This window comes from Phalangium opilio, unplaced genomic scaffold, assembly GCF_054372755.1.
Source record: "Phalangium opilio isolate 3A_F unplaced genomic scaffold, DU_Popi_V2 ptg000090l_1, whole genome shotgun sequence".
NCBI lineage: Eukaryota > Metazoa > Arthropoda > Arachnida > Opiliones > Phalangiidae > Phalangium > Phalangium opilio.
The window spans coordinates 3,912,529-3,936,916 of NW_028324195.1; the positions used below are offsets into that span (position 1 = coordinate 3,912,529).

Consider the following 24,388-nt stretch of genomic DNA (forward strand, 5'->3'; position numbering starts at 1 on the left):
TCGGCGTAGATAACGTATTTCACTTTTTGGTACCACCCATATTTCTTGAATTCGCACACTGGTTCCTCCACGGGCATAGCTACTTTTTGTGGGCCGTGTAGGCTGCAGTCTTTGATATGCTTATCGCGATTTGCTTCAAAATTAGGCCCCACGAAACGATGCAGGCATAATCGACAATGGTGGGTGGCATGATCATATTTTGAAAAGTTGTTCAGAAGGCGGCTTAAACTACAAATCAGACCGTAGTGTCGTTTTTCCCCTCGTGTTAGTAGCATAAGATCTACTTGTCGGGCCTTTTCCACCTTGTTTGAGCTAATGTAGCGCGGAAAGATACCTTTCTCATAGCAGAAAATGTTTATTGACAGGTTATTTTCAGCTTCAAAATCCTGTAAACGTTTGACATTCAGTTGAAAGAGGAAAGATATGCCAGTTAAATTTAGTTCATCTTGGCATTGGAGATATTTCTGAACGCGTTCCGGATGATGAATACAAGATAGCGGATGCAAATGAGCGAGAATGGACCATAGAAATCACCGGTTGTCTGTGTTCTTAATATTTAAAATGACTTTCTTGGCAGCCAGTTCTTTGGGAAGTTCCATGTATGATTCGCTTACAAGTGGTAGATACGTTATAATATTCACTTGTAGGAATAGGATTTTATCTAAAGCCCATCCGCTTGCACGTTTCTGGAAATCTTCCACTTATCGCTTTATGGTTTCAACACACAAATCTACTTGACGTGGGATATTCCGCTGTTAGAGTTCGGTGTGTAAGACTCCGGTGGTAGGCCAAGCACTCAACGTCCTGGTCAGTATTTGCTAGTTCGCAATTAGTTTAATTAGTTTTTCACGTAAGTACTTTTTGACTACAGTTCTAGGGCGAATAATGTACACTTCCGGGTCAGTTTCTTTCAACGTTGGCGTAATTCGAGCGGAAAAAATGGCGTGATTTAATGCCGCCATTTCCTCGAGTGTGTCGGTGGCTTCTGATTCAGGTGGTCTGATTTCGGGTAGAACTGCGTCTTCAACCTCTTCCGCTCGGTCCGTTAAGTTATGTATGTCCTGAAATCCCTGGTTGAACATCGTATACATGGGGTTTTCCAGATCAAAAACCGAATCCTCTAATTTATTCTGGATATAAGGGGTCATCTCATTCCAGGTCGCTAAATTCGTCGGATCACATACTGGCGAAAGACGTGGAACTTTGTGCGGGGTGGACGTTGACGGTAGTTCTTGGGGTGCAGGACGTTTGCTCGGAGATTTTCGTGAGTCGTGACTCTTAGTATGGCGCTTTAACGTGTCACGTCTGGAGAAAACTTTGTTTGCAAACCGAACATGGGACACCAACTTTCGCGTGTTTTGCCTGCTTATGCCTATTGACGTCACGATTCCTGGAGAATTTCGCATTTCAAATATCACAAATAAACATTTTAACTAGTTATAAAAATCAATCTTTACTCTTTAAGAGGAGTATAGACAATGATACTCGAACTATCTTCTCCCAAATTTATATGATCTCTTATCTTATCTTAGTTGGTGCCCGTTATAGTTTCAGTTACAGTTTTAGGTATGGTTCTTTTATAGGTTCAATATGCACTTTATATGTAACACAACAACACTGATTGGATCTTAGCCGACAATCTATATTAGCCTTTGCTCCTTCATGTTTATTTAAGTGACGTTCAAGAAATATTTACACCCTGAATTAAGTAGCTTGTAAGATACGAGTCGAATTAATTTTTTAGCTAATCAGTGATCAAACAATGTCGTAGGTATTTGTACCACAATATCTTTGCGCCTAAATATAGTTACTTCAATTTCTTCCTCTTAACTATTTGATAAATAATACACAAGTGTAATATTTTAGATACATTTAAGAAAAATAAGCATATAAGGTCAAATTTAGTGTTAACAGTCAACATTTTGTGCTGATAAGATAAGGGTACGGAATTGTCTCCTGCGATAAGAGACCTACTTTAAACGCAGAAGATATGAGTGATAGCTGAGTAGCTTATAAAGACCTGTTGATGAGAAGGTGCAAACTCCAACAATCGTGGCGCTGAGGAATTTTGCATCAAATGACAGACAAGAGAAGAGGGGAGTCATCATGAGATCGCACGCCAACTGGAGCCATATGGCGCCACTGGGGCAGGAACCGCGCCGCTGGGGTAAACCGGTGAAATACTACTACTACCCGACCCCTAAAGATACAAGTTCAGAAGTATCCGACTCCAAAGATACAAGTTCAGAAGTATCCGACTCCAAAGATACAAGTTCAGAAGTATCCGACCCCAAAGATACAAGTTCAGAAGTATCCGACCCCAAAGATACAATTTAAGAAGTATCCGACCCCAGAGATACAAGTTCAGAAGTTTCCGACCCCAAAGATACAGGTTCAGAAAATTTTAATTAATATTAAATCTAACCGAGCCCAGTTACCCCTATGGGTGGGTTGTAGTAATATGGAGTTACTTTTAAGCTAAAAAATAACGATAACGAAAGCGAAAACTCCGGCCACAAGTACTACTACTACTACTACGGTTCGGGTCAAACTAAGAGCCTCGTCGTATACTACGATGTGGCTAAAAAGGCACCACCATATTTTATGACAATTTTTATGTTTTATTTACAATTTGTATTATATTTCTTTATACAGAAAGAAAAAAAACAATACAAAAACAAAAAAATAAATAAAACAAATTATAATTTTAATTGATACAACAAAATAAAAAAATAAATTAACTTGGCTTGACGCTCGTCTTGGGGGGAGACGAGCTTACGAGAAGCTCGTGCTTCTTGATAGCGTCCCAATCCGCGTAAAATGGGGCTGCCAGATTAACGAAAACATTAATGAAATTAATAAAGAAGTAAATTCTCTGAAAATTCCACGTGAAATGTACCTTGGGGTCCGACGTGGGAAATTTTCCCGTATACCTCAACTCCTTTCCGCCTTTTTTCAACTAATCATAAGAGAGACGAAAACATTTTAACTGATGTAATTGGCACAATGCCAACGCTTCCGAGGGACCCCCGTTAAGCTAACTTACTTTGGCTTTTTCCCAAGAAAAAAGCGGGATCTTGGGCCGCCTCTCTGGGCTCATTAATGCCCGCTCCTCGCGCCAAGTCAGGACCCTCCTCTTCCTCTTGGGTGGAGGCTGGAGCCGGAGCTGGCGCCGGAACTGGGGCTCGAGTTTTGGACGAAGCTGGCGCTGGCTCTGGGGCTCTGGGGCGCTGGCTCTGGGGCTCTGGGGCGCTGGCTCTGGGGCTCTGGCTCTGTCTGGCGCTGGCTCTGGGGCTCGGGCTCTGGCTGGCTCTGGCTCTGGGGCTCGGGCTCTGGCTGGCTCTGGCTCGGGCTCTGGCTGGCGCTGGGGCTCGAGCTGTCCGATAAATTCTGAAAGGTTAAATACGAATATATACTTTTAACTTTAAGCAGTTTAGGAAATAGGAACATGCCCGCTACCCGCGAGTTCAAAAATATTACGAGCCTTACCCTTTTGGTAATAGGCCTACCCCTTCCCGTGACGACTTACTCTAATCTCGTCCCTCCCTCAATTTGCCAACCTTTTTGAGTTAACTCGATGTTAAAACTCGCGAATTTTATCTTAAAAGAGTACCGGCAAAAACGGTTAATTTGTTCTGGTTTAGGAGATTACGTCTAATTTTAAGTTATTAAGTCCGTTTATAGAATACTAAATATTAGGGAAAATCAGTTGAAACACGTGGACGTTGGCCTACTACTACAAACTCAAAATCATCTTAAAGTGGATTATTTTTACTTACCACCGTATCTTCCATGAATGGAAGAAGTTTGTTTTCTACCGCGATTTCTTCATAAGACGAAGGCGTGAGAATTTCTTCCTCGAAACTAGACATTGTGGCTCGAGGCGACAATCGCGGAGTATCTGAAATAAGATTAGAAAGCGGGAGCTTTTATATACTTGGCAAAAGTTTTTTACCTAGCCTTTCCATTTAGTATCGTTCCTCCCTCCCCCGAAAAGATTCCTTCGGCCAATAAGCGGCCTTTACACGCTCAAGTGGGGGACATTTATAAAACTCATCATCTTATAAATTTATCTTAAAATTTTATTGGACAAATATATTGATCATATTGCGCGCGATTATCACGATAAAAAAGTTGATGTTGAGTCCATGGACAGTGTACAATTTTACTGACCAAACGTAACGTATAAATCTTAAATACACAGGCTTTAGTTTTAATCGAATGCGAAATATTGTTCAATTGTTTGAATAACATTTTGAGCAATAAAAACTCACTCAATATATAATTACGTTCAGTTTTTTACGCGAACATTGTCCAAAATTTATCGCGAATGTATTTCCATTTCCTAAAACGTTTTGTAGCGTTATATTTGAAATTTCCATACAAATATTAGTCCGGATAACGTTTTATTTATACTTTGTAACTTTAGTAACGGGCCCCACGTTTTTTGCCGCAAATTATTGAGCGTGTAGGGTGCCCTCTACCGACGAGATCTCGTTGCTAGTGCTTCGGCTATTCCATTCACTATCGTTCCTCCCTTCGTCAAAAAAATAATAAAGAATTCCTTCAGCCATTCAATTCACCAAAAATAAACTAATAATAATAATACGTCATATCAAGGTCCGAGTACGCTCTTCTGGCTGGGAGGGGGGCGTTTAAGGAACGCGACACGTTGCTTTTTGCTCTTTTCTTTTCGAGGATGGCGCTCGTAGCAATCCCATTTTAAGGGATCTTCCATTTATTTGAAAATGAAAGGGAGCGTGTATAAATGTGATGGGCGAAATTATTTAATGAAAAATTATTATTTTCCAGCGTTTCAATGCTATTAATAATGCGTAATTATACTAATATTTATAATATATTTTTATTATTATTAGAAAGATTTATAATAATGATAATTGAGACTATGCCTATTGGTTTATGATACGAAACATATATAGATAGTTTTCACGCATGGAGAATTCATAGCATTTACGCTGCAGGAGGCCGGGCAACCTGGAGATCAAAAGCAGACGGGTTTTTGTCCTCCAGGTAGCCCGCCCTCTTGGTGTAAATAGTATGAATTCTCCATGTGTGAAAACTATCTATAAGCGTGTTGAAAGTGTAGTCTATAATTCTCGCTTCCATCGTTCTGCTAGAACTAGCTCGAGCTGTAAGTCTCTCAGTAGCATTTCGAAGTATAGGAAGTGTCATACTTATGGAAGGAACGTATCACTTGTGAACTTATGATAGAACCCACTGTTCTTCAACCCTTTTTTAAACACCCGGTATAAAGCTATACTGCTTGCTTTGTTGCGCTATCTTTTTCAATGCTTAAATGATTTACCGTGCATAAAATCAAAGTTAATAGCCCCTCGATCCCCTACTCTAAACAGTGATAAAATTATAACCGTATAAATTTACTTATGCTGTAATTCTAATATTCCGGCGAATCGAAGAACAGATAGTTTTAGTGATAATCCCCTGGATGAGTTTACAAAATAGACTTATGCCGATGCACACTTATCGCATCAATTTCTAACAAGGACTTATGCCCAGAAACGTTTGAAAGAGAAAGTTTAGTTATAATGATAAACCCCTCGAATTACCTTTAGCAAGGCTAAAATGATCAAACGCACAACGCTCATTTAACACTAAGGTAGCTCTATCTAAACCCACATTTGAATTGACCGCCAAAACGTTCCAGTCAAAAATAACATAGATGGCGATAGCTACGGAACGAGAACGAAACACATGAGGAGCGCGGTAGGAAACGGGGAAAATCGTTATCTTTTTAATTAGCACATAAATAAAAAGGAAATAAATATAGAAACCCCAAACATTTAAATTCATAAGTATCCGACCACACAGATAAAATTCAAAAGTTTCCGACCCCACCCCACAGCACCCCGACATTTTAGAGATAAAAATATATAATAAAAAACTCGGAGTTTCTATCAAGTCTATGGCTCAGTGGTAGAATGTCTGTCTACTGCGTGAGCGATCCGGGTTCGATTCCCGGCTGCGACCTCAAAACAATTTAATTAAAATTAAATCTCTAACCGAGCCCAGTTACCCCTATGAAACGTACGCGATTAAGCGCTTGCTTAAATTTAAATAATCAGACATAATTATGTTCCCAACAGCGATTAACTCTGTTTTGACCCACATTACTTGTCGGTTGCTCTCTGCGTCCTGGCTGATCGGAGTGACTTTCATTCTGTTTTTCTTGGGTTGTTTCTTACGGACGGAGTTCACGACGGAAAGCTATAAATTCATCGACACCCTCTCGGACTTGATCAAATCAGAAATTCCAATAATAATTGTGAAAAATGGCGGAGCTTTCGACAATCTGAAATATTTGGTGAATAGGCGTTAAATGAGAAGTTCTTCTATTTTTCTGACTTCACTGGTTTCGTATCTACAGGCTGCCCAGGACCCAGATGTTAAGAAATGGCTCTACGCACTCGATCAGGAGAAAATGGTCACAAGTGTTTTGGATTACCTGACTCGTGATGGATACCTGCCTATTCTTTTTGGGGAGAATGCTATCATCCTAGAGGACATCTATCTGACTTGGATAGCGGGAGAATTCCTCAAACTAGATCCCGAGAGTAAAAAGTTCTTTTCGGACAATGAAGGATTTTACTTTTCGGAGCACGAAATTAGTTTCGAGTATTTACACTTCGTTTTCAACAACTCTTGGCTAAGAAGCAGTCCGCAATTACAAGAAAACCTCCACTTGTGGTCGATACTGTTTTTATATTAAACTGATTAAGAGGCTAGACAAATGTTTTCATTACAGCGTGGAACCGATGTTTGAAACGCAAGCATTGAATTACCAGGATTTTGAAAGGCATCATTTAATTAATTGAACAAGTCAAGTGGAAGAAACAGTCAAAAAGCACGGCTGATTTGAACCTGAGTAGCGTCACGGTTCTTTTCTACTTTCTTTTCATACTATTGTCAGGAACAGTAGCCGCTGTCACCACCGAAATAATCTTCAACCTCTTTGCTTAAAGAAGCAAAATCTAGCAATGAATCATACGAAATCTAATTTTGCCACAACGCAATAGATAAATTTTGAGCATCAAATTGTAATACACGTGTTACATTACTTATAATCCACCCTAATTTATAGACGTTAGTAGTGCATTTATGATGTCAAACATTTTCACTCTATTGTGAACTTTTTTAGCATTCGAAATAAGACTTAATTAATTGGATTGCTTTAATTATATTGTCAATGATATTGTTATGGTTTTCTTTTAATCAACGCACTTAATAGAAGTTTTTTACTCGTACGGCAAAATTACGTTGTAGTTACCGCTTGAAACTTGGAAAATGACACAAACTCAATTTCAATTTCTTGGTAACGATAGATACAAACATTATTTCATTTTCAAGTGTAATATGCTAATAAATTATTCAAGTTCTTGGAGAATAAATTGCACTAAAGTCTAAATTGTAAAAATTAAAACCTGCCTATTATTATTTTGCCTAATCAATATAACGTCTAGAAGTGCAAATGCGATACTTTCCACATGTCGTGAATTCCCACGTTCTACCTTTACGATAATTGCAAAAATGCGACCAAGCTTTAGGTTGTTTCCAACCATCGAAGTGATAAAATTTATTTAGCTTTTTGGGAGAGTTTCTTGGAGTACAGTACAGACTGGTGTCCATGTGGGATGTACAAAACCAAAGACCAGAAGATGGTGGTGTTAGAAGCCAGGTGTACAGACTGGTGTCCATGTGGGATGGACAAAAACAAAGACCAGAAAATGGTGGTGTTTGAAGCCAGGTGTACAGACTGGTGTCCATGTGGGATGGACAAAAACAAAGACCAGAAGATGGTGGTGTTAGAAGCCAGGTGTACAGACTGATGTCCATGTGTGATAGACAATGACCAGAACATGATGGTGATTAGAAGCCAGTGTGTACAGACTGGTGTCCATATGGGATGGGCAAAGAGCAAAGGCTGGTGGTTTTAGACAGGCAATGGAGTGGAATACAATTTTCCAAATTTCCGGGAAATGCCGTCCGGAAATTGAGATTACGTTTGCTCCGATTTTCAAACTGCGAAGGCAGTCACGTGGGGTGTAAAAACAGACAGACAGACAGACAGAGATGTCGAAATTACAACCTCTCCGTGACATACGTCACTCGGAGAGGTAAAAACAAAAGGAAAATACCCCCAAACCTAGGAGTCCGAGAGACATGGTAAATCACAAAAAGGAGTGAAGAGAACGTTGTGTGTTTGTTGTTGCGTTTAATACAAACATGAATAGGGGATGTTCCATGAATTTATGAAAGAACACAAAAAAGGTAATGAAGAGAAATAAATAAGATACCATCGACCCGACTGAAATTTCTAAATCGATATAAACACAGAAAAACACGAGGGAATACCCCAAGAAAAAACATTTGTATTACAATATTAAATAGGAATAAGCAAGATTACATATTTGTTTGTTGTGTTTTTTCTTGTAATAACTAGAACCTTTAACTTAAAAGGAGGAACCAAGGCCTTTTTTTCATGACTTGATGGAACAACACAAAAAGAAATCTTATTTATTAAAACAATTATATTGGTAATTATTAATTAAACTGAAGGTTTAAATATTACGGCGTTCTGTTTGCCGATACTATTAATTATCATGGCATTATCATTCTAACTCAATTCTGGATGTAATGTGTAAAGCTCTAGATGAAATGCACGCCACAATTAACAATTTATCGAAGCAGTTAAATGAACTAAGGATAGAAAATTCATGACTAACCGATCTCACTATAGAAATGGTGTAAAATCAAACAAGATGGCCCCGGCCAGATTATGCTTTCGCTGCGCCCTCTAGCGGCTAAAACTTCTACGACCCCGGAAATTTTATTTTCCGTTATTCTTTTCTTATTTATTAAATATCCTTTCGATTATGAATGAAATTAATTTATTGTGATTTTTTTTCACATAAACACTAATGATAACTTTGTTTTTAAAACAAATGTTTTAAGAAAACTAATTAAGTACAGTAATTTGTTTTTATATTCGCATTATATTTTATTGCCGTTTGAAAAACTTAATGATAATTTTGACCAAACACTTTCCAAGATTATTTTCAGTTACAATTTTGGATAAACAAAAAGATAATTATAAGTATACGCTATAAAATATTTCTATTATCGTTTAATTACCCAAATAACCCATGATAACAAATTTTACCAAGCACTTTTTAAGGTTATTTTCAGTTACAATTTTTGACAAAGAAAAATGATCATTGGTAGTTTAAATTTGCCTCAAAACGATAAAAATAATTGGTTTACCTCTTAATTTTAACTTAAATTAAGAGTAATCAATTACTAATCATCACTTATCTTAATAGTTTCTTAAATAACTAAAATACAGTGGAGGTTGCAAAGTCACCTAGGTATGGTTCTAGGTACTATTTATAAATTTCAATGCGATTCCGCACGCGAATAAAAAGGGGAAAAGGCACCCAGAAAGCAAGGGTCAGACAAATGCTTTTGCTACTCGAATCGCAAAAGCAAAAACAAAAAAATTTGAAGCTTATATTATCATTTTTGTTGCACAAAAAATATTTGTCTTGGATTCCAAGCCTTATATGGGTTTCTTACTCTAGGTTCCCAAGCCCACTGTTGAACCAATGCCGACTCAATTTATAAAGGCCCATGCATGCCTCGGTTTTTTAATTTATTTTCGCTTTTTCGAATTCGCCAAAAAGTGCCGCACAGCGACTTGGCGCTCTCCGATACAGAGGATTCAAAATGTTTTCGCGCCGTGTAAGAGCCAATAAGAGTGAGGGAAACTACGGCTATGCAGTTGAGGGGGGGGGGAGGAGTATACGACTGTTAGCCTGTTAGAGACTCTTTGGAAACGGAGTTCTCAACTGTTTTTGATGTGGAGGAAATAATTTTCGCAAATGTTAGTAAATTTAACTAGTTTATGTTTAAGTTTCTTATATTATGAAATATAATTAGGGACGGGATTTAAAAAGTTAAAATGAATGTAAACTAAAGGGGAAGAGTGTGATATTTTTCATTGCGATAAAACCACTTTGTTACAAAAGTTAATTCTGGTTATTAATAAGATACTATAATTTTTGTAATGATATATGTTAATTTCTAGGGTAAAAATTTTTCTTATCATCATTTTGTCGTATTTCCACTTAATTTTAAAAATTATGCTAGCAAAAACCGATATTTTAGGTATCATGCATTTTGGCGCCAAAATATCTTTGGCGCGAACTTTAAATTCATTCAAATATTTATACAACAGAAAGCGCCACCTAGCTTCTGGGAGAGGCGGCCGATAAAAGGTCCGGTCCCCTACTCCCGAGGCACCATGCATGGGCCTTTATAAATTGAGTCGGCATTGGTTGAACTTGACAGTTGTAGGTGGCTCAATCTGGATATTGTAGATCAAGTAGTTCGATTTGGGTTACCGTTCATCTTGTAATATATATGTGGGCTTCATTATTTAGGATCCTAAACCTAATATGGGTGTCTTTCTCAAGGATCCCAAGCTACATTTGGGTCTCTTACTCTAGGATCCCAGTCAACAATTTTTAACGCGAGCGGCTTGCGTCGTGATGCGCGTGATCGAGTGGGCTATGATTACACGCAAGGCTAGGAGGCTTGGGAATAAGGTATTTTTCGAAACTAGTCCTCCGTACCAGTGAGCAGTGACCCCTGGTGTCTTAAATATTAAACTGGTCCCGGGAAAAGTCACTTTTCCCTATTTATATTTCTTCTGGTTCCATCTAGTGTGAATCCAACGTAATTAATAAGTCAATTTGATGAAGTTATTTAATTTTTTATGTTGAGATGGTTGGCTTTCAATAAAATATTTCGTAGCATAGAATTTTCCTAGATTTATCAAATTTTTGGTGGAATTTCCCTTTTTGCCGTTTTTAGGAGTCAAAATTTCCCTAGATATGGGAAATTTTCCTCAATCTGGCATCACTGTTCTGTTCTAAAAAAAATCTCTCTCCAGTCTCAACCTAGGAGTGTATACAAAAATGCACAACTGGAGTCGAAATTTATGTTAAAATTACAATAATTATAGTGGTCCCTATATCAACTTTTAATAAAAGTAGGAATTAATAAACTAGTCATTGGGACCAGTGAGTCTCACGTTATGAATAAAAAATAACTGGTCCAAGCTATTAATAAACTGGTTTTTAACCAGTATACCAGTCTTATTTCCTAGCCTGAAGGCACGGATGTGTATTGTAGGAGTAGAGACTCGTAGCTTCCACTCTACTAAAAAAAAGCTAGACCTTATTTGTCCATAAAAAGGGGGTATGAATTTTGAGCCTCCTTCCAAACCTAGACGAGCCCAATGAGATAGATAGAGTTACAATTCAAATCGGCTTACCGCGAAACACATTGTGTTTATCAAGCACATTTATCAAAACATGACAGCGCCACCTGTCACCCTCTCGCGGAACTAATTACAACTTTTACTCGTTTATTTGCAATCAGAAACATCGTTATGATTTTATTTCATCTATTTATTAGATTAAAAAGGACTAGAGTTTTTATTATTTAACTCGCGTATTTTATTTAACACGTTTAAAAACTATCTTGACAGCTTATTAGTTGTTACACAGATTATAGCAGCAGACGGTAATAAAAATGTTCTTAGGGTGGCGCCACCCGTATTTGATAAAGATTCATTCTCGACAAAAGGTGGATCGCGAAACGTCGATCTCGTGATCTCACGTTGTGACTCTAGGTTTAATATATATATATTCTATCTCATTGGACGAGCGCATGTAAACAAGAAAGATGGCCGCGAGCTACGTTAAGCCTCGGTCTTTTGTGTATCGAATCCGAGTAGATGATGATATGATTAAATTAAATTTTATATTAATTAAAACAACGTGGTAGGCGTCAGATTTCGATCTGGTAAGTTAGTGAACTTGTAGTTGTAAGAATGGGATGCGATGATATTGATAAATTAATTTTATCATGGTTTAATTGATTTCTAGCCTTCTAGGTAATTGTTTATCCTTCTGGTGATAGAAATCAAGGACATTTATTTTTAAACTAGGGTTTGTAATTATTATATTACCAGTTCTTAATTTATTTTGATTGAGATAAGTATTTCAATATTAAAAATAATGTTGAATTTTTTTCTTAAGATAAGTGATGATTAGTAATTGATTACTCTTAAAAGTTAAAATTAAATTAATAAAAGTTAATTAAATAATTTATAATTAGATTTTAAAGGCAAATCTAAACTTCAAATGATAATTTTTGTAAAAGAAAAATTGTAACTGAAAATAACCTTAGAAAGTGCATGGTCAAAATCATTATTAAGGGTTATTTTTTGAAATAAAATTGTTTAACACCTTTTGATATAAAGCTTATTGTTAAAACAGTCGACTTATGTATTACTCAGAAGAGTTTAAATTTTAGGCAGATATGAATTAATCTGCAATCGCTTAACCTTATGATTATGTTAACATAAATAGCTCCGTTCTAGTTCTAATTGGATTTAAGTAATCGTTAAACTAATCTGAAATCGCGTAACTTAAAAAGTATGTTAACTTGAATACCAATCGCGTAACTTAAATAGTACCTTAACGTAATTATTTCATTAGTTTTTTGTTCAAGTGAGTGTGATCAACTTAAGTCGTTTTTTTTTTCGTTTGAGTACTTTAACTTAAAGGGGCTGTTCGGAACGTGGGAGAGGGGTCGTAAAGCCCCTTTAAGCGATCGAATTGAAATCATAATAGTGAAGGTAATTATATCATTTGAAGTTTGAATAAGTTTACCAACGTGAGCGTGATAAACTTACTGATACGTTCATAATAGTGAACGTAATTATAATATTAGTTGTTGTTGGAGTTCGTTAATATAAATCTAATTAAAACCATAATAGTGAACGCAATTATATCATTAGTTGTTGTTTCAGTACGTTAACTTAATCTAAACCGAAATTCAATATTAACGCCGCATACAACCGTTCTAGCAACACCGAAAACAGCCTAACCCTAAACCGAAATTAAATATTAACGCCTCATACAAACTTTGTAGTTCTAGTAACAGCTATGTGCCGCCGATAAATAAAACACCCTTGCACTAAAAAGAAATTGAGACGCGGGCGCGGCAGTCGTCGACCGTTCTAAACTCTAGTAACGAGAGTCACGTGGTCCCCCTCCTCTCTCTCTCTCTTTCTCTCTGGCAAAAAAAAATAGCTAGCCCGTCGAGGGAAGAGTGAGATACTGTTGGTGAAAATCGCAGAGAGGTACTAAGCCTCAATAGCTCAGTCTGTAAGGCGTTGTACTCTGGTGCCTGTGTGGATACAAACGTGGCGGGTTCAAATCCCGGTCGTGCCAAAAAATTAATTCTTCAATAGTAAAATATTTATGGGACTTTGTATAGATGTCGCTGAAGTTCGTATTTCTAGCGGGAAGTTTGAAATGAAAGTAACTTTATTTATGATGGATTCTCCCAGGTCACATGAAAAATTGGGGGCAGAAGGGGGGGGGAGAAGGCGCCCAGCCGTAAGGGGTAATTGCAATGCTTCCGCAGTCTATAGACAGCGAAAGCAAAAACCTCTAAGGTAGAAATTATCGTTCCTACCAGCTCCCAAACCAGTGTTATGCGCTTATTCCCCGTACAGAATCATCAAGCTAGTATCCCTGATCATTACCATAAGAATAATGATTGGGCAATTGCAGGCAAGTCCAGTAAGCCTCGGAAAAAATTGGAGCATGCTAAAAACCAAAATAGAGTAGGGAGTAATGACAAAACAATCGTTAAGCGTAAACCAACAGCTTTAATTGGCACTTTTAAAAGTGCGCCATTTCTCACAGTAGAGAAATCGAAGACCACTTTCTTAACGAAAAAAGCGGTCTTCGTGACTCGCTTCCAAACAGATCCTAAAGCATCTCAGCTGCAAACCTGGCTTACTAACGAACATGGATTTAAATCGATAAACTGTTTGAAAATGAAAGATAAACATAATTCGTGTTCTTCGTTTTATATATCCGCTAACAGTTCAGAGTTCCCAACCCTGCTAAAAGCTAGCACTTGGCCAACTAATATTATAGTTAAGGAATTTCGAGGTAGATTGTATAGTTCACAGATATGGCGTGAACCCGATGAAATTATGAATCTTGAAAGCTCCACCACAAACCCTGCAAACCCACCTGGTAAGGTGAGCGAACTTCTAAATACTGAAATAAATGATTTAGAACAGCAGGACATCTATTGATCAAACTACATCATAAAATAGGGGTTTTATTTTATATTCTATTTTAATTTAATTTGCCAAAGTGTAAATGAAATTGATCAGAAAATATTACATTAAAAATATTACATTAATGATAGACAAACAAATTAGCAGAAAAATAACCATTAAGTACCAGAATGCAAGAGGACTAAGGACTAAATTGGATCTCTTGCATTCGGGGTTACTGACAACCAATTCAGATGTTGTTTGCAAAACAGAAACATGGCTAAGTCCTGTACTTTTTGACCTGGACTTTGTTCCTGACAATTTCTATTGCTTTAGAGCGGACCGACCCCAAACAAATGATTGTAAGAGGGGCGGTGGGTCCTTAATACTTGTGAATAAAAATAGTGGACTTAAGGCGATTCGGCGACAAGACTTTGAACTGGTCGATGAGTGCGTATGGCTGGAAATCTCTTTGGTTTGATTGGCGCAGACTAATGGTGGGAAACCACTACTTCTCACCACGCAGCAATGTTGATACAGTTAACGCATATCTTGTGGCGGTGTCCCAAAAGTTAAAGTTGAGTAATAATGATATAATAATGGTAGGCGATTACAATCTGCCTGGAGTAAATTGGGAGCTAGGGAATATCAGTACAGCGGCAAGAAAACCAATTGCGTCAGCCGTTATTGACTTCTCCTCTGATCTGGGCCTAGCGCAAATTAATAGTTTTGCTAATGCCAAAGGGAACGTACTAGATCTAGTACTCACAGGGAACCCCAACGTGGTAGTTTCCGCAGATGATACTCGTTCCTATCGACATTTTTCATCCACCCATAATTATAACAATAATGGAAGAAATAGAAATACCAAAACTTATGGACAACGGCACCACTTACCCGCAGTACAATTTCTCAAAGGGACACTTTCGCGATTTATACCTAGAACTACGGAGCACAGATTGGACCTATTTAGATCATACGAAAAATGTCGACGACGCCGCGAATTTCCTAACAAAAACTATGCATAAGTGCATGGACGCCCATATCCCTAGGCAGAGCCAGTTACAAATATCCCGCTTGGTTCTCTCGCGAACTTAGGAAAGCCCTTTCTCGGAAACGATACTTTCATCGCAAATTCAAGAAACGTAAAAATAAAGCCGACTTGGACAATTTTAAAAATCTACGTAAACAATGCCTGAAGCTGCTTGAGCGCTATCGAAGAGCCTACAGTGAAACAATAATTTCAGATCTCGGTCAAAATCCGGTGAAATTATGGGATTATACGAAATCTCGTCTGAAGCCCAGAGAATCACAAATTATCATTGGCAACAATAATACGTTAATCACGGATACATTAGAGATAGCCAAACTGTTCAAAGATAAATTTACTGAACCCTTAGTTGCCAAAGGCATTGACTACGGCCTAGAAGACTTCCTATGGGATAGCACCGATAGTATATCTCAGTTACAAGTTTCGGAAGCGATGGTGATGAAAGCCATAAAATTAATTAAACCAAAGAAATCGGCCGGTATTGACTTTGTTCCGCCGTATGTTATCAAGGGCTGTAGCGACATATTTGCGCCTGTCTTGCGTGGAATTTACAACTTAGCTCTTAGAAATGGGGTTTTCCCTTCATCATGGAAAACCTCCATTTTTTACCGGTACAAGGGAGATATTAGCAACTACAGACCAGTCTCAATAATAACTATATACTCAAAGATCTGGTTCAGGCCATTTCTGGTGGATAGTCAACATGGGGTCTGTAAAGGCAGATCTACCGTTACGGCTTTGGCTTTCTTTATGGATTATACAGCCCCAGTTGTCGCCACTCAGGGGCAGATAGACGCAATTATGCTGGACTATTCGAAGTCGTTCGATCGTATGGATCATGGATTACTATTGGCCATCTAAAACGTTACAGTCTAGGTGGCTCAATGCTTAAACTATTGGCAAGCTATTTATGCAACAGATTAAATGTGGTCAAGGTTAACAGAACAATCACAAAGGTTTGTTATAGAAAAAACGTAGGTGTCCCCCAAGGCTCGGCGCTAGGGCCATTATTATTCACGATCTTTATCAATGACTTACCGAGTTCTTTGATAAGAAATTCGGAGATATGCACATATGCCGACGATAATAAACTCTATCGACGAATCAGGACCACCGCTGACTGTGTATTACTACAGGACGACCTTATTGAAGTATATAAGTGGAGCGAGAGAAATGGTTTACCCCTAAACGCGAAAAAGACTAGTGCAATTACGTTCACACGGAAGAATAACTTTATAATAGAATAGAATAGAATAGAGGTTTATTGTGCATAAAAAGAATCACGTAGGATTCACGGGATTATACACAGGAAAGGGGGTATATACATGTATTAGGAACTAATTACAATAAATTATGGAAACAATTAAATATTAAACAGTGCATAGTATAGCGAACAATAATAAATGGAAAATTTGACTATAAGATACGATTATAAAATAAATAGAGTCTCTGCATCCCGTGAGACATCCGTGTCAGATTTGGGAGTAATACTAGATCAAAAACTACGCTTTGTCCTCCATGTTTCTAATCTTAAAAGTAATTGCCATAGAAGTCTCTATGCTATCTTTAAAATTTCTATGCGCTTAAAGTCAAAAATCGTTTTAAGAAAATTATTCGTATCCTTAATTCGCTCAAAAATTGAATATGCAGCCCAAATATGGACAGCGTATAGTACTTACTTGTTATTAATAATAGAACGTGTGCAAAGAAAATTTGTTCAGCTATTATGCGACAAGTTCTTAAAGAATAGGCATTATGACTACATGAAAATTTTGAAAGAACAATTTCTAACAACCATAAAAAATCGTTTTACCTATTTAGATGTGAGCTTTATTTTTAAAATAATATCAAATCATATGGACTGTAAGCAATTGATGAACAATGTTACATTTAAGGTACCATATAAGAATTTCCGAAATCCAGAAATCTTTAATTCAGGTAATTCACACAAGTTGCAAATGAATCCGTTGATTCGAATGCAAAATACCGTTAACGTGTAAACGAAAATTTTTAGCCATTTAGACCTATTCGAAAAAAACTTTTTACATCGGTATAGAAAAATAAAAATTAAAAATTGTAATTATGACAACGAACATTTATTTGAAATTCCCACACTATTTTAATCTGTTTATAATCAGTTTTAATTGACGCAACAAAGCAAAGAATTTATTAATATAAGACGTCTCTCTACTCCTATAAAAGGGTAATTATTCATGTTGTTGTGCAGAGGAAATAAAATGTATTTCAATTGAATAATTATATAATTTTGTTAAAAGCTGTCAATTGTACAACTTGTGAGCAATTACTTGCTCCTCCCTGATTTAAAGGGATTCACCTATGTGAAAACTGAATAAATATTCATTCATTGAATTTTGGAGAGCCTTCATCTCTGCTTGGTTGACGCGGGTTAGCAAAAACTAAAACGTTATGCCGGATGCAATCTTGGCGAGCAAAGGAGTAAAAACCCTTGGGAACAATTAAATAACAGTTATGAATCTCGGGAAAAAAACAGTTCGATTTTTTGAGGTCTTCCAAAATTATTATTATTCTTAATAAATCTAATTTTATGTTTAATTTGTCACTTTTACATCTAATATGGGAAGGTTCATAAACGATTTTCATGTGTTTTTTTCTCTGTTTAGGGAATTACAAAATTTAATAAGGCAATAAAGGCATTGTATAGTACACTTCAAGTTACCCATTAAGTATTCAGATATTGATTTCTTTGCTCCGTTATGGACTTTAAGAACCTCTCAGTTTTGGTATTTTCCGACGTAATGGAAATTAGTAATCTATAGGTGTTTATCTATATATATATATTATACTTTAGAGGCGTTATAATCTCTTATCTTAGAGGCCTACATAAACTTAAATATTGCCTAAACCGTAGAATTTTGCCAAAACCGTAGAATTTTATTCATACTATTATTATCATTTGAAATTAAAAGTTCTTAAATTTTTATTAATACAGTAATACTGGCAACACATGTGCCTTTCCATGGTCGTTTTATATAAGAGCTAGTTAAGATAGCAAGTAATCATGTGCTTATCTTCTCAAAATAAAGAAAACGGTGCGTTTGTGTTTAATTTTTATGATCATTGTTGAAATACCGCTCTTATGGGAACTTCACTCATACCGGAAGTAGTAGTGTGTGCTTTCTAGTTCTTGCGAGGACCGATAAGGGGGCGCTATTATCAGTCTGTGTGTTACAGAAAATCGGCAATGTGTAATTTGCCGTCTTTGTGGGGACCACCTTAAAAACTAATTTTAAGCAATTAAAATCAAAAAATAATTAATTTGAGCATTCGTTTTTTTTTGGGTTAAATGGGGACCGGGGTGTGCGTCCCCATAAGTGACTACGGTCCCCACAGTATTGGTGTGTTTTCTCGTCGCGGTTCTCATAAGTATAGTAATGCAAACGCAAAAACGCTATCTGAAAGCAAGGTCTAGTTCCATAAAAACACCTACCAAAAATGTAAGCGACATTTAAAAATGTTTTGAAGGTAATGAATTTTAAAGGTTAAGTTAAATTGTTTTTTTGAACTATAATTGTAATGCTCTACAGAAGAAATGTTTCATTAAACTAAACATTAAGGACATAAAATGTAAACAAACTTTTAAAATGTTTTCAATTTAATTAAGTTAAAAGGTTTTGAGCTAGCTTAATTTGAATTGTTTATCTCTATTATAAATGTAATGCTCTTCAGAATTAATGTACCATTAAACTTAACATTAAGGACATATAATGAAAGCTTGTTGCGGTTTATGGTAAGGCTGGTTTTCACTGGCCAAAAACGAGGGGAAATATTAAGCTTTTTTCAGAGGTATCTTAACGCAAATTATCTCGTTTTCAGGTTGGCTGAATTGGTTTTCTATTTTTTAGGAAAAATTTACTGAAATTTATGCGGTGGAAGAGATGAATTCTTAACGACATAGACGTGGTTTTGGTCAGCACCCCAGAAGTGCTTTTTGTGCCATTGGTTCCTCTTTGAGTGAAGATGACGTCACAGAGAGGTCGTGACTGGACGTGTTAGTGTGCGTCTGTCACCGCGTTCGCAGAAAGCAATATTAGCTTCTACTCCATTATCATCGTTAGGGTTATAATATACGTGGCGATCGGCTAGATTGGCAGAGCTTCCACCAAAGGTTCACGCAATTGCGGGTTTTATGTCATTTATAGTGAATGAATCGCCTTATATAACCGAAATTTCCAAAAATGATTACTCTTGAATTGAAACGTCTAAAATAACTATGCTTAAAACGATTTTAGGAATGAAGTTTCTTAAAACGATTTAACTACAATTAAGCTAAAGTATCGACGATTAAAATAATTAGTATAATTTATATTTATTTATTTATTTAACGAAAACCTCTTAATTGCGTCTCGACTCGGAGAGGTTTGTTTTGGTTTCCCAACTTGTATTGAAGTGAAGGCGTTTGGACTGTCGCGTTTTTAACTATAGTTAAGTTATGCTTCGTCGTTATTCATATGATAAAACTGAGACTTTTCGCAAAATTAATAGGTTGCTAACTTGCTAATAGTACAATTCACAACGTTTAAGCTAAGCCATGGTATCCACAATGCATCTCGCGCTAATAGTTCAATTTCAATGAAAACGAAGAAAATGGTGAAAATTTCCTTTGGTTCAGTGAAACTTTGGTCCGTGAAAACAAGGCTGAAAACCTATTTTCACCGACCATGGTAGATTCAGCTATTCTTGATTATATAGATATGGATTATATACTTAAGTTATTTTCATAAAGTAATCAGAGCGCAACGTCGATTTAACAAGCAAATAATATCATAATAACAGTAAATATGACACTTTCAATAGAACATTTCCAATACCTTAGTATTGTTACTTCCCAACTGTCTATCTTACATATTTGTTTTGTGTGAATGCAAAATGAAGAAGCGCAACTTCAAAGCCATATTACCTGTTGGTGTATATATCTGTTGGCTCTGTTTTGTAATTAGTCAGTTCTAAGAAATATTTGACAATGATTATCACGTTTTGTTTGGAAACACGGCTACATTACCTTATTTGATTATCATATTTAGTATTGTTACGTTACTTATGGCTCTGCTAAGCGGCCTAGAAATGAGTTCAAAACGCGAGTGTTCTTTAGACTTTTCGCGGCATATCGAGTCCACACGTTGAGAGTATAAAATGGATTCTCGTATTTTCTGTAAAAAGGATGAATTCAGAAAATCCTTTTGAAATAGATAGGCCTAGATTCTAGGGGTGGAAAACAAATTTTCTCAAATTTTTAGATATAATTCTAGTGGAGAATGCTAACAATTAGACTGATTTACTTAAGTTGGGATTAAATTGACCGAACCTGATTAGTTTTTAAATGGCTATCAGACTTTAAACCTAGACTTTTACTATTATTTTATTTAGAGCAGTTTTAGAAAGGAAGTTAATTGGAAATGATTATTAGTGCACCATACACTTTGGCAAGTTAAAGACAAGTAGTTATAATTTTCTATGAAATTACGTAAAGATTTTCACGTTTTAGGTTCTCAAGAAAATCTCACTTCCATGTGTCAATTTCGCCAGCGATAGGTAGTCAATTTCTACAGATTTATGGGGATTTATTTCTTAATTTCATAATACTAAAATTCTGATCCATGGTTTTATCAAAAATAATTTTCAAAATGAATACTGCTACTTCATGAAATTCTTAAGTGGTTTTATTTAAATTAAAACTTTAACACTGGAGCTTTCCCCCTTCAGCCAATTATCCGTTCACGACGATTAATTTGCATATTTAGAAATATAATATTTCTTGTTGTTTATTTATACCAGAAATAAAGAGTTTAATGGATCGTTAATTACGGTGTTAACTCACAAGGTAAGTATTTCATTAACCTTTTATTACTTTATGTGAATCATAGATTTCGCAAGAAATGTTTTTCAATTATTTAAAATCCATATATCCCCGATACCAGTAATCTTGTAAAACAGGCGCGTAGGAACGTTTAGAATTAAAGGGGGGGGGTCCAGTTTAAATATGGATTTGGGTACCCCCTTCCCAAAAATAAGAAAATTGACCAAAAATATTTTGAACTAGATTGAAACATAGTATTTTAATTGCAGTGACAAGTGAAATGGCGAATTCAAAAACTTGTATCCGATAGGTGCTGGTTGTTGAAATCGATTTGCACAATAAATTTTTATCAATCGTCTCTGGATATGTTTAGATCATTGCTAAACGATTTAGTCTTTTTTGAGTAATTGTTGCCCTAAGTTAGGGCACCAACTCTTTTTGAGAATTTTTTTAATAGGAAAAATAGGATCGTTTTTGCTAAAATTATAAGATTTTATAGGACCGGATTCATAAAATTATTGGATTATATTGGATTCATAAATGATAAGACCTAGAGTGTGGATTATTTTATTTAAGTGGGAATGTGAGATGTGATAAAGAGCGTTATAGCACCTAGATTTAATCAAATACTGAAGGGCTCACACAGAAGACACACATTCAGATTTACTAGGAAATTGACTAATACTTAAAAAAAAACAATATGCAAAATAAGACTAAAAAGTGATTGAAAAGTTACCAAATCAAACTATTTAAAAGGATCAGATAGGAAAAATATTTTTCAGAGAAAACCCAATTTATAAAATATCTTTCTTATAATTAAAGGTCTGTGCTAAAATAAAGCTTAATCTTAGAGCTCAGACAATTCAGCTGAAAGGCCTTAGGCGAACTTAAATTGGCACGAAGCACAGAATGCAAAAAAATTGCTATAATTTCAAATAAAAAATAAAAAAATTCAAATTCAATAAAGAGAAAATTTAAGGTAAATATTACCTGAGCGAGCCAAGCAAGCTCGGGGATTGTTTTGTCTGACCAAATTGGCTTATTCTGAGTTTTAAAACGTCATACAGCTCGGACTATAAATAGTTACATCAAACTACCAAAAATAGGACTTTATAGAACTATTTGTGAAATTATAGGATACTTTCTAAAATAAAGGATTTTATGAGAATTATAGGACTTCTGGGACCTTGCTGTTAGTACGTTTTTAAAAGCTTCAATATAGAGAAACTTCTTTCTGCAGAAGTGTAAGTGGCAGGCACAACAAGAAAGAGACGAATTGAGTTGCAAACAGAAAAGACTGGGTTTCGTTGTCCAACTTTCCTGCTGCCATTGCCTTTGAAACAAGTTTTCTCCGAGTCCGCTTTATTTTCACAGAAGACCATTTCGGTATTAATCTCTATGAAGGCGAACGGTCTTCGGCGCCCCAAATTTGTGAGGCTGTCATTGATAAGCTGAATAAGCCTTTTTATGCCTTACAAAAGACGGGCTCTTAGCTTCACCACTAGGTCGGGAAACGGCACTGCGCGTAATACCGAAATGATCTGTTCAGTACATTTTTTTATTTCAATATCATTTTGGCGCCCTTTGATTATAAATTTGGCGCCCTTTCAGACCTATTTTAGCGCCCTAGTAACATTTTAGGGGGGTACAATGTACGCCACTGCCTGCCAAAACCCGTTTTCATCCTTTAGCGAAATTTTAATAAGAATCCCCACATGCTGCTGTCCTTAAGTTTCTAGAGCGTTTATTTGACTTTTTTAAATTTAAATACTTCAGGGCGGTTTTGTTGATGACATTGGAGGAAGAGACGATATATTTCGTTACTTAACCAAAAAGTAAGGTACACCTGTTGTTATCTACAAGTAGGACTTAAAGAAAAAGGCTTTTTGCTATAATACTGTCCGAGTTCTTAAAATATGTTTTCAGGGCTTTTGTTTCAATATTCCTCGTTTATAGTATAGGCATATGAACCGGTAGAATATTTAGTTCAAATCAGGGTTGGCGATTTTTTTGATTTTTTCAAAAAAATCAAAATAATCGATTTTTTTGATTTAAATCGGATTTTTTTGATTTTAATTGATTTATTTGATTTTTTTGATTTTTATTGAACTAATAGATAGTAAATTACCAACATGAAAACTTTTGAGTCAAAATTAAGCAAAAGCAAAATAATCATGACATTTAAGCAGCTATTTGATATTATTACTATTCAAATGCTTGTATAAAAAGACTAGCTTGACCTCTATTTCATTTCCTAGCCTTTCCAGCAAGACAAACTGGAGTTCTGGGAAAAACATAGATTGAAATATACCAAAACCACGATTATTTTTAATTTTAGGTCTTTTCTAATTAAGTTTCTTCTCGAGTTACTTAAAATACTCCTTGGAATCTTAGAAATCATTTTTTAAAAATAAAAATATATTCTTGATTTTAATCAAATGATTTTTTTAAAAAAATCGCTTGATTTAAATCATGATTTAAATCAGTGATTTAAATCAAACTGATTTAAATCAGACAACCCTGGTTCAAATCCGGATATACTTGGCAATTTACTTTCAAACTTAAAACGAACGCGGATAATTATCGCTATGCCAGGTTCATACTGTAGCCCGAGTTCACTGGAGTATAACGAAAAACTTTGTTCTCAGTGAAAACGGAGAGAACGTTTGTTGCTGCTTTTCTTTACTCCTGGCACTAGGACCATTAACAAAAGTGGTAAAATAGGTGTAATAAAAGAACGTTGCAGCCACTGAGAATTTCATCACTAAATAAAGTATAGTAAGAATTACAGACAAAAATACAAAACGGTTTTAAATCTCACTATCTAAATCAATAATAAGACTTTTAGAGCTTAAGATCAATTTGAGCACCAGTCTATTGAATCAATTTGAGCACCAGTCTATTGAATCAATTTGAGCACCAGTCTATTGAATCAATTTGAGCACCAGTCTATTGAATCAATTTGAGCACCAGTCTATTGAATCAATTTGAGCACCAGTCTATTGAATCAATTTGAGCACCAGTCTATTGAATCAATTTGAGCACCAGTCTATTGAATCAATTTGAGCACCAGTCTATTGAATCAATTTGAGCACCAGTCTATTGAATCAATTTGAGCACCAGTCTATTGAATCAATTTGAGCACCAGTCTATTGAATCAATTTGAGCACCAGTCTATTGAATCAATTTGAGCACCGGTCTATTGAATCAATTTGAGCACCGGTCTATTGAATCAATTTGAGCACCGGTCTATTGAATCAATTTGAGCACCGGTCTATTGACGAAATTTGAGCACCGGTCTATTGACGAAATT

General features: G+C 36.0%; 2 protein-coding genes and 1 long non-coding RNA gene across 3 annotated transcripts; 2 read left to right on the forward strand and 1 right to left on the reverse strand.

Moving 5' to 3' along the window:
* Positions 1 to 3,075: 3,075 nt before the first annotated feature.
* On the reverse strand, positions 3,076 to 3,872 carry LOC149645056 (uncharacterized). The gene is made up of 2 exons (XM_089850415.1): positions 3,780 to 3,872; positions 3,076 to 3,390 (listed from the first exon to the last, which is right to left on the reverse strand). Exons 1-2 carry the CDS (start codon positions 3,870 to 3,872, stop codon positions 3,124 to 3,126), a joined length of 360 nt encoding a protein of 119 aa, XP_089706541.1. The 3' UTR covers positions 3,076 to 3,123.
* Positions 3,873 to 11,765: 7,893 nt separating this feature from the next.
* LOC149645057 (uncharacterized) lies at positions 11,766 to 13,097 on the forward strand. Its single transcript, XR_016372020.1, has 2 exons — positions 11,766 to 11,907; positions 11,991 to 13,097. It is a non-coding gene; the product is annotated as an uncharacterized LOC149645057 (long non-coding RNA).
* A 1,236-nt stretch (positions 13,098 to 14,333) lies between these two features.
* On the forward strand, positions 14,334 to 16,100 carry LOC149645058 (uncharacterized). The gene is made up of 4 exons (XM_089850416.1): positions 14,334 to 14,550; positions 14,795 to 14,937; positions 14,987 to 15,240; positions 15,287 to 16,100. Exons 1-4 carry the CDS (start codon positions 14,334 to 14,336, stop codon positions 16,098 to 16,100), a joined length of 1,428 nt encoding a protein of 475 aa, XP_089706542.1.
* Positions 16,101 to 24,388: the final 8,288 nt, after the last annotated feature.